The 15,077-nt window shown below is 41.1% G+C and overlaps 1 protein-coding gene across 7 annotated transcripts in view; it reads right to left on the bottom strand.

The window, feature by feature from the left end:
* Positions 1-2,684: 2,684 nt before the first annotated feature.
* ACSL4 (acyl-CoA synthetase long chain family member 4) overlaps positions 2,685-15,077 on the bottom strand; it is a 95,708-nt gene continuing 83,315 nt past the window's right edge. For all 7 annotated transcript variants that reach the window (XM_073013460.1, XM_073013462.1, XM_073013464.1 and 4 more), the window contains one exon: positions 2,685-2,938. In XM_073013460.1, coding sequence (XP_072869561.1) covers positions 2,700-2,938 — 239 coding nt within the window. In that variant the 3' untranslated portion in view covers positions 2,685-2,699. The remainder of the gene's footprint in view (positions 2,939-15,077) is intronic.

Here is a 15,077-nt window from a genome sequence, read left to right as displayed (position 1 = left end):
TCTCTTATCTGTTAAAACAAGAGCCCCCAACCTCCCAGGCTGCTGGACCCTGGCCTGTTAGGAACCAGCCGCACAGAAAGAGGTGAGCAGAGGGCAAGTGAGCATTATTGCCTGAGCTCCACCTCCTGTCAGATCAGCGGTGGCATTAGAGTCTCAGAGGAGCTCAAACTGTGTTGTGAACTGCGCATGCCACGGATCTAGGTTGCATGCTCTTTATGAGAATCTAATGCCTGATGATCTGAAATGAAACAGTTTCATCCTGAAACTATCTGCCCCTCCCCAATGTCCATGGAAAAAAATTGTCTTCCTCAAAACAAGTCTCTGGTGCCAAAAATGTTGGGTCTGCTGTGTTAAAACATACCTAGAAATATCTAGGGATTTTTTTTTTTTTTAGAGGAAAGGAGGAAGAAGCCCCTTTACTGTAACATAAAAATAATCATTTAAACTTGTTTTCTAATTTATTTTTTTATTTTTATTTTTTTTTTTTTTGAGACGGAGTCTGGCTCTGTCGCCCAGGCTGGAGTGCAGTGGCCGGATCTCAGCTCACTGCAAGCTCCGCCTCCCGAGTTCATGCCATTCTCCTGCCTCAGCCTCCCGAGTAGCTGGGACTACAGGCACCCGCCACCTCGCCCGGCTAGTTTTTTTTTGTAGTTTTAGTAGAGACGGGGTTTCACCGTGTTAGCCAGGATGGTCTCGATCTTCTGACCTCGTGATCCGCCCGTCTCGGCCTCCCAAAGTGCTGGGATTACAGGCTTGAGCCACCGTGCCCGGCCTGTTTTCTAATTTAAACAGCCTTATGAGTGAATAAGATTCTCATTTTCCAAAAAGGAAACTGAGGTTCAGACTGGTTAAGTAGCAGGACTGGAATTATAAAGTTTGACCTTCTTCTTCTCAGTCCTAACACATTACTTGCGTCACGTGGGTGGTATTCAAGCGCTACCTCCATTTTCCCACCTCTCCCTCCTCTTGAACCTTCTAGAGTCCAGTGCTTTCTGCCAAGACTGCTTTCCATAAGTCACTTCACCAGTGACCTCCCGGTCAAATTCAGGGGTCTCTGCTCCCTTTGCATCTTTGACCTCGAGGATGAATTTGAAACCATCAACCACCCACTCCTTCCTGCAACTGTCCTACCCTTGGCTCTTGTGGCATTGCATTCTCAGGTTTCTCTTCTTATCTCTCTGACCCATCATTCTCTGTCTCCTTTGCTGGTTCCTCTTCTTTCCTTCTCCCATTTACTATTGGAATCCCCCAAAGACTCAGTCCTCAGCTATTCTGTCTCAACACCCATTTCCTTGAAGAATGTCTCTTTACATGGTTTCACCTACCACTTGGCATATATTTAGCCAAATTTGAATCTCTAGCTCTGATTCTTGGTAGCATGTCTCAGATCCCTCTGCGCCTTCCTTTCTCGTTTTATTGCCACAAGCTTAATCCATGTCCTCATTACCTCAGGCCAAATATGCAAACAGAGAATCCTGGCTTACAGCCGAATCTATCATGTTATGGCTAGAATAATCCTGCAACACCACTTCCATCAATTCAGCCCTATGTTCAGAAACCCCGGAGTTGTTACTCATTGATTCTTTAATAGAGTTTAGTCTTCTGTGGTGGAACTTAAGTCCTTACCACCAATAGACACCATCTTCTCCCCTTTAAATTTGAAAAACAGCATCTTCCTGGAGTTCCTCTGCAATCCTCTGTGCATTTTGCCTTCCTCAAAATTTGCTGACTGAAAGAAGCCTTGCTGTATCCCCATTTGCGCTTTCAGATTCTTCACAATGCACCCTTCTGAGCTTTACTTTGCAGCATTCAATGCAGAAATCTTGGAAAACACAAGAAAGCAACAAGAAAAAAATTGGAAATCTTGGAAAACGCAAAAAAGCCAAGAAAAATTTTGGAAATCTTGGAAAACACAAAAAAGTGACAAGAAAAAAGAACAAAAAATTACCAATAGTGCATACTCATGACAAATCTCTCTCTCTTTCTCTCTCTCTCTCTCTCTCTCTCTCTCTCTCATGGCCTTTGTTTCATGGCCTTTTTCTCGTGTTTCATGGCCTTAACAACATACTGTAAATTTTTCCATGTCATTTACTATTTCTCCATAGTGTTTTTTGTCTACACAGTACTCCAGACTATGGATCTGCCATAATTTATTTAACTTTGTCATTTATTGTAATATTTATGTTATTTCAGGTTTTGCTATTAAAATAATGTTTTAATAAACACAATGCTACTTCTAGTTTTATTGAAAGACATCATTACCAGAGAGAAATCAACCTACTAATTTATAGAAGAATGGCATGGGGAGGGATAGATGTGTAGAAGCGGGTGGAAACAAACGGAGAATAGTCATAAAATTTAAAAAGGCCCAACGCTCCGGAAAAAAAACAACAGGTGTGGGCGGAGGGGATTCTGGCTTTCTTTTCACACTAGGGGCTTCTGGGCATCTTTTAAATCTCAGTTCCAGGCCAGCCTAGAATGGCTGAGATGCCAACCCCTTTCCCTACACACTTAATGAAACTGCAAATCCAACAGATGGGCACTGGTTCTCATTCCTCACCACCCCTCCACCCTCACTTTCCATGAGCCCCATACCTGTCAAATAATCATCTGTTTATCCATCACCTGGAACTCATTTCCAAAATGGTAATCAAGGGTGTTGACAAAGGGAAGTAATTTACAATCATGTATTTAGACTTTCAAAGAGTCTCAGGAAAGATTCTCTTCCATGCCAAGGTTGCTTTAAAAGTACAATTGAGGCGCCATGGATAGGAAATGCTTTCCCCATTCCTTGAGACTGTGAGTGCTTCCTGCCAAAAGTGCAGCTCTATGGAAGTTGGTTGAATTGAACTGAGTTGAGTTTGGCTAGTTGCCAAAGGACAGACACAGATGGTAAGCACTGTCGGAATCCAGAAGGCTGGCAAAGCCACTGTGGGCTCTAAAGGAGAGAAAGAAAGAAGGCTTCATGAGGCACCAACTAAAGACTGAGAAAGAATCATTCATTCATTCATTCATTCAACAAATATTTATTGCATGTTACTTTGTGTGAAGCACTCTGCTGGGTCCTAGAGACACATCGGTGAGCAAGTCACATCGGTGAACAGTCTGTGCCTTTATAACTCTCACAGACACTTCTTTGTGAACTGGGGACAAATAGGGAGTGCCAAGATGTGGAGCTGGGTAAGTAGTGGGCAGGACGACCAGCCAGAATTCTGGTTTGGAGAGAACTGAGACTCTGGGCCCAATCTCTGAGCACTGGAGTCCAAAGCCTTGTTTGGAAAAAGGAAGACTCCAGGTGGTCTGAGCTCACTGTCCCAGGCTATGTTGCAAGCTTCTCTACCTCCTCCTAGCAGCACCATCTTGAGGATATGGTTTGCCATAAGCTACCACAGTAGGTCTGTTCTCAAAAGACTGATGAGAATATAAATTAGACGGTTCCTGAATCCAACTGGGGCTTCTCAGTTGTTCCATGGGAATATACACAGCATTTCAGACTAACTGGTTTTTGATAAAGATCACAATAATTGTAGGTTGGAATGGGCCTCAGGAGCTTCAAATGCCTTACTTAGAGACTTCTTGGAGATCTTCATGGGCTTGTGCTGATATCCCCCTCTATTCAGGCCACATACTGAAGCATCAAATTTGGTCTCTGATTTCATTTATCAAGTGTCTAGCATATGCCAGGCATATTACATACATTATACTAATTAACCTTATAACAACCTTATGAGGTGGGCAGGTATGGATTCAACAGCAGTATGTCTTCAATGCTGATCAATCAGAATGGACTAACAAACCATCAGAATAGATGTTGACTGTGAACAACTAGTATGGCCTTACAGAGCCACAACATCATTGGGCAAAGAAGTAGGACAGAGGCACAGACTAAATGGCTTCCCATTTCCCAGGGGATCAAACCAAGATCACATCTCCTTAGGCTTTGGGGCTGTCCTGGTCATTCTGAACCTCTCTTTATGGATGCTTCCACCTGCTCCCGTTGCTCATTGCAGGTACCTGAAAAGCTGCCTTGCCTGCCAACCCCCCTAAAGCAATGGCATCTATTGCACCTGCCCCTTTCTCCCAGTAAATTCCTAAAGATGTCACTCCTTGGCTCAAAATTCTTGAATGGGTCCACTAGACTTCCAAATGATCACCTTAGTGTGGCCTTCAAGACTCTCTGTGCTCTGGCTTGAAGACGCTGTCCACCCCTACTTACAGCACTAATTACCCAAAATGTCTTCAATGCCACACACCTTCTCAACTAGATGAAATCTCACTCTCCTTAGCAATCTCATAGCGTAAAATAATAGTGATGGATGGGCTCATCAGATGGCCCCTACAGACCTCTTGAGGGCAGGTGCTGTGTTCTTCCTCTTTGTATCCCTCACCATGCCTGGCACAGTGCCTGGCACATAGTATGTGCTCAGGAAATATTTACCTAGGTCTGAGATCTGCCTTCCTGCAATGAAACTTTCCAGCTTTGAAAAAGATTGACTCTGTGGGGAATGTGAAACATTGAAGTTACATTTTTCCAAAACAATATTGTGTAAAATTTCAAACATATAGCGACATTGACAGAATTATACAGAGGATATCTGGTAACCATCTAGACTTTACCACTAATATTTTCCTATACTGGCTTTATTCATCTCTCACCTACCCATTCCTCCCTCCATTTATCTATTCATTATCTTTTTTTTTTTTGAAGTTGCAGACATCAGTATGCACTTCACTCCTAAGCACTTTCTCCATAATTATCATTAACTATAGTCCAATATTTGTTTCTTATTCTTTTTTCCTTTTGAGGTAAAATATACATACAATGAGATATATAAATATTAATTGCATGTTTTCTGAGTTTTGGCAAATGTAACCCCTACTAAGATATAGAATACTACTCAAGAACATTTCCTCTTGTCCTTTCATAGGCAATCCTCTCCCTTCACCCCCAGAGGCAGCCACTGTTCTTTTTTTCCACCATTGATTAGTTTAGCCTGTTATAGAAGCTCATACATATGGAATCATAAGGCATGAACTTTTTTGAATAAGACTGCCTTTACTCAGCTTAATGTTTTTGAGGATCATGCTAACACATGATACATAATGATACATAATTCATATATATGATACATAAATCATGATACATGCTGTTGCAAGTATCAGTAGTTTGTTCCTTTTTATTACTGAGTGGTACTCCACTGTGTGACCATACTACAGTTTGTTTATCCATTCTCCTACTGATGAACACTTGGTCTGTTTCCAACTTCTGGCTATTAAAAATAAAACTGCTACAAATGTTCTCATACAAGTCCTTTGGTGGACATATGTTTTCCTTTTTCTTGGGTAAATACCTAGGTGTGGAAATGCTGGGTCAAGGGAAAGATGTACTTTAGTTTTATAAGAAATTGCCAGACATTTTACCAAAGTGCCTTGTATCATTTTAGACTCCCACCAACAGTGTAAGAGGATTCCAATTGTTTATGGTTACTTGTGCAGCTCTCTGCTTCAATTGCATGCTTAGCCTTGCAGTGCACCCATGAAATGCATTTATCATTGTACTTATAAAAGGGCCAAGCCTGTTTGTGGCTTAGTACTTAAAACTTCCCCCAATTTTGATGACTACTAAATGAACACCCAAGCTCCAGGAAATTACTACATTGTGAGGGTAAGCTCTACATGATAATAGCTTTTACTGAAAGTGACAAACATTGTGTTAAACACTTTACATACATTATCTCACCTAATCCTTAACAACAACCCTCTGAGGTAGGTAAAACAGCATTCCTATTAAACAGATGAGGGAATTAAGTTGCAGAGAGGTTAAGTAACTTGTCCAAAGTCGATTAGCTCATTGGTGGTCAAGCTGAGAGTTGAACCAGAGTCAGTTATCTTTTTTATTGTCCACTGTCCTTTGTGTAGAAACTATCAGGGAAAATAAAACATTTCAGGGTTGGAAGTCTTATCTAACCCTCTTATTGTAAAGCTGGAGCTACTGAGGTCCAGAGAGGAGAAAGGACTGGCCTGAAGTCTCTCATTGGTTAATGACAGAGCCATCAGAAGCCAAGTCTGCTGACTGCTTCACAGTCAGGACACCTTTTCACTCCACTGCACGGCCTCCTCCAATGCTTTTGGCAATTCACATTTTATTTCCAGCTTTGTAATGGTGACAAGGATGCAAAAACCACTTTGAGATCTTTGAAATAAGTACATGAATCTAAAAGGGTGGAGTGAAATAAGGTCAACCTTGCCTTTTGAGCCAAAACATAAAGTCATAAATAAAATTGTCAAACTCATGTCAATTCCTGCCTAAACATTATCTTGAAAATGTTTTTCTCACCCACTCAGGCTTCTCTGGAAAATCAAATACAATAAAATAAAATAAAAAATGTGGCTATTTGGAGTATTGAGAAAGGAGTGGGAAAGGAAGAGGTCTGAGGGCACTTTTCTTTTGGACTCCCACAGCACCATCTGGTGGAGGCCTGGAGTTTTCATTTCTCCTCATTCAGAGTGTTTTTCTTTTCTTATCTTTTAATTCATACGTGTTTATTTATTTTTAGGGTTTTTTTTTTAAATATATACTTTAAGTTCTGGGGTACATGTGCACAACGTGAAGGTTTGTTACATACGTATACATGTGTCGTGTTGGTTTGCTGCACCCATCAACTCGTCATTTACATTATGTATTTCTCCTAATGCTATCCCTCCCCCAGGGCCCCCACCCCCAACAGGCCCCAGTGTGTGATGTTCCCCTTCCTGTGTCCATGTGTTCTCATTGTTCAATTCCCACCTATGAGTGACAACATGTGGTGTTTGGTTTTCTGTCCTTGCGATAGTTTGCTGAGAATGATGGTTTCCAGCTTCATCCATGTCCCTGCAAAGGACATGAACTCATCCTTGTTTATGGCTCCATAGTATTCCATGGTGTGTATGCGTCACATTTTCTTTATCCAGTCTATTATTGATGGACATTTGGGTTGGTTCCAAGACTCTGCTATTGTGAATAGTGCTGCAGAATGTTTTCCTACTCAAATGTTTCTGTGTCAGGCCCTGTGTTATTTGCTGGGATCTAGATGAGACTTGGTAATTTGGTTACTGATGTGATGTTGCTAACATTCCAGGGGGTGGGAGAAAGGCAGATGCTACCCAGACTATTACAACAAGGTGTGGAAAAGGCACTGTTAGAAGTTAATAGAGCATAGTGCTTAAGAACAGCAGCTCCAGCCTCAGACAAACCTGCCTTTTTACATTTTGGCTTGGCCACCTACCAGCTGTTACCTTAAGCAAAGTCATTCATCTTATCTTTGCTCCAGTTTCCTCGACTGTAAAATGGAGATAATAACCATGCTTACCATAGGATTTTTTGGCAAGGATTGAGTAAGATAATTCATGTAAAGTACTGAACATAGTACCTGGAACATATGAAATGCTCAATAATGTTGGCTGTGGTTATTTCATTAACATTAAACGTATGGTGCAGTGGGAACCAGAGAGGAGCATTTAACTCAACCTCAGACAGCTCAGGGCACATTTCCCTAACCATGTGACAACTGACATAAGTTTTGAGTAGGAAATAGCCACTAGGTTCCTTTCTCCGTGCGGAAAACAATGCCTGTAACATTGGTAGGGAATAAACAATAGGGTTTACTCCTCTAATCTCACATTGTGAGGGATGACAGCATAGTGTTCCTTTGCCTCTGGGGTACCAGAGGTTGCAGTGAGGGCTTCTAAGCTGGAAGATGGTATGGGAACATTTAGGAATTATTGGAATTAGGCCCCAGACCACGTTAGAAATTGTTTCCATAGTGAACACACAGAGTTTGACTTGAAATTAGATGCTAAGAGAAACATGGTTGTGTCAACTACCATCTGTTTGTTCTAATTTCTACTTTGCTCTTTGGCAATGATGTTCAGTGGCTCTTTATTCATCCAGCATTATGTTAAATAGGCATGATGGGGCCTGATAATTTCCCATTGCCTCCAAATTGTGCCTGGCATATACTACAAACATATCTGACTCTATTCCTATTGCTCATCACCCTTGCAAACCCTTATCCCTTCCAGGTTATCCGAATTTTACTCATTCTTCAAGGCCTAGACTTCCTCATTCATTCATTCATGAAATATTTTATGAGCATGTACTACGAGCTAGGCACAGTGGCAGGCACTAGATATATAACAGCATATGAGACAGACACAGTTTCTACTTTGACAGAGCCTGTGTAACTTGGACTACAGACAGGAAAACAAATCATTGAGACCATGTGTTACCAAAGCTCTCCAAGAAGAGGGATACATCTGAAATAGTGCTTTCTAGCAGTTTTTACCACATAGCACACATAGATAACATATATTGGCTCCCTGGGATAAATGGATAAAAAAGCAACCTGCCAGGGAGCTCTGGCCACCCCAAAGGCAGAAGGCATCAATATCTTAGGTGCATGAGGAATCTCTTGGAGATCTCTGGTGTAGAACCTCAAGCTGTAACCCATGAAATTCCTATTGCTTTCACCCCATGTAGTCCATGAAGACTGATGGGGCCTTCAAGGACTACATGGGGTGAAAGCAACAGGAATTTCATGATGCAGTGGGCAGAGAGGATGCTGCTTTGAGTGAGTGCATGCTCCTTGTTATTATCTGGAATTTGGTAAAAGTCACTCTCGCCTCTTCAGCAGTAGGCTCAGACTGGAGGCCATCTCAGGCAACTGAATCCTTAAAGACTGTTTGTCTTTTCCAAATTCCTACATATGTAGACTCTTCAGCTCACAGTTCAGCTTCTCACTCACCCCCATGGTCTGACATCATGTGCTAATAGCACAAGAACTTTTTTGTCTCTTCATAACACCTAGTAATACTACACAAGAAGGGCCAGAAGCATTTAAGTGCCATGTTTTAAGACGAAGGAAATCTAAGAGTATTGGAACTTCACAGAGCTTTAAAACAAAAATGGCTTTGCTACCTAAGAAAAGTCCAGTGCTCAATCTGTCTTTAAAACTTGTAAAAGAGAAACTCCCAAAGCTTTAAGAGAGAGAATGAAGTCAACAGCTCAAGCTAACATATTTGTACAACCTTACTTCTGGAAACAGATTACTGAGTCCCTGCAGCTCCAGGCCAATTGGTTTTGGAGTTTGTCTTCTCTGAGCAAAACCAAAGGCCAACCAAGATAGCCCACAACCCCAGGAGATGGGATACACAGCGCTATTGTTTATACCATAACCAAAAAGGAAGAGTTCACAAGCAAAGAGAGCCTGGGGGCCTCTTGCAGACAAAACAAAGACTCCTGCTGAAATGTAACAGAAGATTCCATATCCTTTCCTTCACTTGGACTCCCTGAGAAAGGTTAATTCTGTCACCACCATGAATCTTGATGGGCAATAAAATGTAGAACTGCGTGAGAAATGATGCCACCCAGAGGAAGGCTGGGGAGCACACTTGAGCAATTTCAGCTTGTCTTTCTATATTTCTCCCTCAGTCAGTATCTAGGCAGGAGGGGCTTCCTAATTTTTCTCTCTGGCCTTGTCCCTCACCTACTCTTGGAGAGCCACATTGCCACTTTCCTATGTTGATACCTGCTATTCAACATCCAAAACTGAATGTGGGGCATGAAGTGCCCTATAGTAAGGAATGTCGAAGATACAGCTAAGGTGAGAAAGTCATTTGTAAGAAGAGCAGTTGGCCATAGAGAAGAAAGTATATGTGGACATGTCTGTAATTTACATGTATGTATATGTATATCTAATTTGAAGCTTCTTATAACTTCATGGGCTAGCAAACAGCCAGGTGCAAAAATAAATACCTGACCTCAAAAGAATTATTTTCTGATTTCTACTGCAAAAGTCACTCTAGAGAGACACATGCGTGGGTAAATTTTCAGCATACTCTCTCTTTTCTTTTTTCCCTTTGTTTTTGTTTGATTTATTTATTATAACCTCAAGGCAAAAATATGAATTGGGAAACTCGATGTTTAGCACTCCCAAGTGTCCCTCCACTACCACTAGAGCCCATTTTTAATTTGTGATACCCTTAGGAGTATCTCCCAAGAAATGTTCTGATTCTATATCTCATCCTCTCAGAATCTCTCATTCTTTTTAGTGTTAAAGGAAATAGCTAGCTAACTTGTTGATATGGTTAGGCTTTGTGTCCCCACCCAAATCTCATCTTGAATTGTAATCCCCATAATCCTCATAATCCTCACATTTCAAGGGAGAGACCAGGTGGAGGTAATTGAATCATGGGTGGTTTCCCCATGCTGTTCTCGTGATTGTGAGTGAACTCTCACAAGATCTTATGGTTTTATAAGGGGCTGTTCCCCCTTCGCTCAGCACTTCTCCTTCCTGATGCCTTGTGAAGAAGGTGCCTTGCTTCCCCTTCACCTTCTGACCTGATTGTCAGTTTCCTGAGGCCTCCCTAGCCATGCTGAATTGTGAGTCAATTAAATCTCTTTCCTTTATAAATTACCCAGTCTCAGGTAGTTCTTTTTAGTGTATGAAAACAGACTAATACACCTGCCAAAGTGAAAGAAAAATTGATACTACCAAGAAGGAAGAGTTAGAAGAGCCAACAGTTAACTAGGAGCCTCCTTCCTTGGTTAACCGTGAAGACTGTCGCCTCCTCTGTGAATTATTTTATTATTTAATCCTAAAGATAAATGCTAATAAAGGAATTGAAATATCTAGCAGTATGGCCTCCATTGGCCAGTGAGGGAGGATGAGGCATCAAAATTGTTTTTCTGTTTTGTTGTTTTTTTTAACCTTCCCATGTGATTCCTAAGTGCAGCCAGGGTGAAGAACCACTGGGAGAGATGAGCTTAACATACTGGAGAACATACTGGACTAAAGATCACAATGAATTTATTATATCAACAACTTAAAACTCTTCTGCTGAGCACATCTACAGAGGTGCTATATACACCTCTGTTACACACAAGTTATACATTTCCTAATTACTGCTATTGTTGTGGAAATACTGCTTCAGTCATCTTCAAATATGTAAATACAAGGGAAATAAATTTATTCCAGACAGTTCCAGATTCAGAATGTTATTCCTCCCAGAACAATGACACCGAGGACATCATTTTTCCTTTGAGGCTTTTACCTATCCTGCTGCTGAGCCATTTATGTGCCCTCTTTTTTTTTTCTTTTTTGAGATGGAATCTTGCTCTGTCACCCAGGCTACAGTGCGGTGGTGCAATCTCCGCTCACTGCAAGCTCTGCCTCCTGGGTTCAAGCAGTTCTCTTGTCTCAGCCTCCCGAGTAGCTGGGACTACAGGTGCATGCCACCATGCCAGGCTAATTTTTTGTATTTTTAATAGTGACGGGGTTTCACTGTGTTAGCCAGGATGGTCTAAATCTCCTGACCTCGTGACCCACCCACCTCAGCCTCCCACAGTGCTGGGATTACAGGCCTGAGCCACCATGCCTGGCCCCTTTTTTTGTTTATTATTTTAAGTTCTGGGATACATGTGCAGAACGTGCAGGTTTGTTACATAGGCATACATGTGCCATGATGGTTTGCTGCACCTATCAACCCACCATCTAGGTTTTACGCTGCACATGCATTAGGTATTTGTCCTAATGCTCTCCCTCCCTGTGCCCCTCACCCCTCGACATGCCCCAGTGTGTGATGTTCCCCTCTGTGTCCATGTGTTCTCATTGTTCGACTACCACTTATAAGTGAGAATATGCAGTATTTGGTTTTCTGTTCCTGAGTTTGCTGAGAACGATGGCTTCCAGCTTCATCCATGTCCCTGCAAAGGACATGAACTCATTCTTTTTTATGGCTGCATAGTATTCCATGGGTTGTATGTGCCACATTTTCTTTATCCAGTCTATCACTGATGGGCATTTGGGTTGATTCCAAGTCTTTGCTTTGTAAATAGTGCTGCAATAAACATACGTGTGCATGTGTCGTTATAGTAGAATGACTTATAGTCCTTTGGGTATATACCCAGTAATGGGATTGCTGGGTCAAATGGTATTTCTGGTTGTAGATCCTTGGGGAATCACCACACTGTCTTCCACAATGGTTGAAGTAATTTGCACTCCCACCAACAGTGTAAAAGTTTTCCTATTTCTCCACAGCCTTGCCAGCATCTGTTGTTTCCTGACTTTTTAATAATCGCCATTGTGACTGGCATGACATACTTTCTTGTATGACTCTCTACAATGTACTCTTTACTAAGCACTTTGCTACTGAAATGCTGCCTCTTGCCTTTTTAAACGTTAAATTATCTAAATATATTGTTATGGTGTCAATGTTTTTCTATCAATTTTCTCTCCTATCCCATACCCACCTTTGATTCATTTGAATTCATTTGAAAAGACTTGAGAAATGTCTTACTACTGACACTGCTGCATGTAGCTCTTGCTTATTTACCCATCTGGGGAAACAGGATGTATTTCCTTTTTTAGAAAAGCCAATTTACAGATTACACTAAAATACTCCTCCTTTTGCATCACTCAGCTTTTTAACTTGGTAAGTTTTAAGAAATTTCAACAGCAAAGTTGTTATTCAAGGGGCATGATGGACTACAAGTGCCTTGAGTTACGTATATCTGCCCTAGATGTAAACTTCATTGTTTTTTGTTGGATGATATTTTAAAAGGATATAAAATAAATTGGTCTAAAGACAGAAGGAAGGGAGGGAGGGAGAGAGGGAGGGAGGGAGGGAGGGAGGGAGGGAGGGAGGGAGGAAGGAAGGAAGGAAGGAAGGAAGGAAGGAAGGAAGGAAGGAAGGAAGGAAGGAAGGAAGGAAGGAAGGAAGGAAACTAGAATGGGAAGTTCCTGTTGGAGAGCGAAGATGGAAAGCTTATTGACAGTGGAATAATGCTTTCAACATGGAGAGGAAATTTTCAATCCTATACCCAACCAAATTATCAGTTAAGGTCTCCAATTATTTCGCATTTATCCCTTCTCAGTAAGGTACTGTAGAATGTATTCTATCAAGGAGAAGTGATAATCCAAGTAAGAAAAAGACATGGGATACAGAAAACAGGAGATCCAACACATGACGAAGGTAAAGGGAAGTCTCAGGATGAGACCCTGCACCAGGGAAAGGAGGGCAAATGATCTGGTTCTAGGAGAGATTTTTTCCAGATGAAATTGTTAGAATTCTTGTTATCTGGAAGTCGAGAGAGATTTAAGCAATTAGTTGCAGAGCCTGCGGTAGAATTAGCAGTAAGTGCATAGAAAACCAAGCAAATGAAAGAAAGACAATTATTAGTTCCAGTGGTTTAAAAGTGCAGAAGAAAATGAATCATTGTTTTCCCACTACTTTTCAGCTCTGAATAGCAGTTGTTATAATGTAAAGACTTATTTATCTAACTATGCATTTATATTAAGAGGATGAGAAGTGTCCCTGTGTACACTGAAAAGTTGATAAAATTAAGAAGCAGGGATACAAGCATGTTATTTAGATACAAGAGGGTAAATACCAAAATAATCAACTAAGAGTTAAAAGTGGTTGCCTCTGAGGCAGAGGAAATGGGGAGGATGAAGGCAGTGGATAGCTGTTTTTCAGAGACTTTGTATAACAGCTGCCTTTAAACCTGTGCTTTTCAAACCGTGACTTACAATCTCTCTGGAGTGATGCTGTCCAACATGGACATAAAACTAAAAATCCAGGTCCTCAGTCATACTAACCACATTTTATTTTTTAAAAGATCTTTTAAACTTTTGTTATTTTATTTTTATTTATTTTTTTAGAGCTGGCGTCCCACTATGCTGACCAGGCTTGTCTCAAACTCTTGGCCTCAAGCGATCCTCCCACCTTGGACTTCCAAAGTGCTGAGATTGCAAGTGCGAGCCACCAGGCCTGGCCAATAATAACCACATTTTAAATGATCCACGGCCACATGCACTACAGTGGATAGTGCCGATACTGAATCTTTTCAACTTCACAGAAAGTTCTACTGAGCAGCACTATTTTACAGGGTAATTAAATCAATTTAGTGAGTCACAGCCAACATTTAAGTAAATGAAATAGAATAGAAAACCAGTGTGCACCTCATTAGTATTGTTTTTTCACAAAATATTTTCATAAAATATGTGTGTACAGCATTGTGGATCACAATAAAAAGAAGTTTGGAAGCACTCCTTTACATTATGTGTGCAAAACCCTGATTAAAATTTTAAAAAACATAAGGGTCAGGCACTGTGGCTCACATCTGTAATTCCAGCGCTTTGGGTGGCTGAGGTGGGAGGATTGCTTGATGCCAGGAGTTCAAGACCAGCTTGGGCAACATAGCGAGACCCCATCTCTAAAAAAAAAAAAAAAATTGATTAGCTGGGCATGCTGGTGCGTGCCTGTAGTCCCAGCTACTTCGGCGGCTAAAGTGAGAGGATTGCTTGAGCCCAGGAGAGTTCAAGGCTGCAGTGAGCTATGATGGAGCCACTGTACTCCAGCCTGGGTGACAGAGTGAGACCCCATCTCAAGACAAAAATACATAAATAATTAAAAAATAAGAGTCACAGACTCCTTATACCTAGTAGAATCCTCAACTTCTTGTGATCCATAGTCTCATAGCCCTATAGGAAACTCAGAACCTAGGGCATCATTTAAGAAAAGAGAGCTTGGAACAGTAAGATCACAATACTAAAGCTAGACATGATGCACCATAAGGACTATCGTGTTCCCTATTTCTTCTGTCATTTGTGTTTCCCTTTTTGCAAAAGGCATCATTTTTGAAGTGTGTGTATGTGTTTTTTTAATGGGAAGAAGAAACTAAGGCTAAGGCTAAGGTTATGAAATTGGCCCATGGTTACAAAGCTGGTGTCAATAAACCCAGGTCTCCTGACCTCTAGATCTAGAACTTTTTTCACAAAATCTTCAGGGGAAGTCAGTTCTTGAAGGCCCTGAGTATGCTAGTCAATACTTTAAACAACCTGACTGATGAATAGTGTCTAGATACAATAATAATTATGATAACAATAGCTAGCATAAGCTATTTTTCTAAACACTTTACATTTTAACTCTCACAACAATCCTATTAGGCAGATCCTATCAACCCAATTTTTCCAGATGAAGAAATGCAGCTCCAAAATATTAATCAATTTGCCAAAAACTACAGTGGCAAAGCCAGG

This window comes from Chlorocebus sabaeus, chromosome X (genome assembly GCF_047675955.1).
Source record: "Chlorocebus sabaeus isolate Y175 chromosome X, mChlSab1.0.hap1, whole genome shotgun sequence".
NCBI lineage: Eukaryota > Metazoa > Chordata > Mammalia > Primates > Cercopithecidae > Chlorocebus > Chlorocebus sabaeus.
Note: the sequence above shows the minus strand (reverse complement) of the source record. Positions and strands in the feature narration are given on the sequence as shown.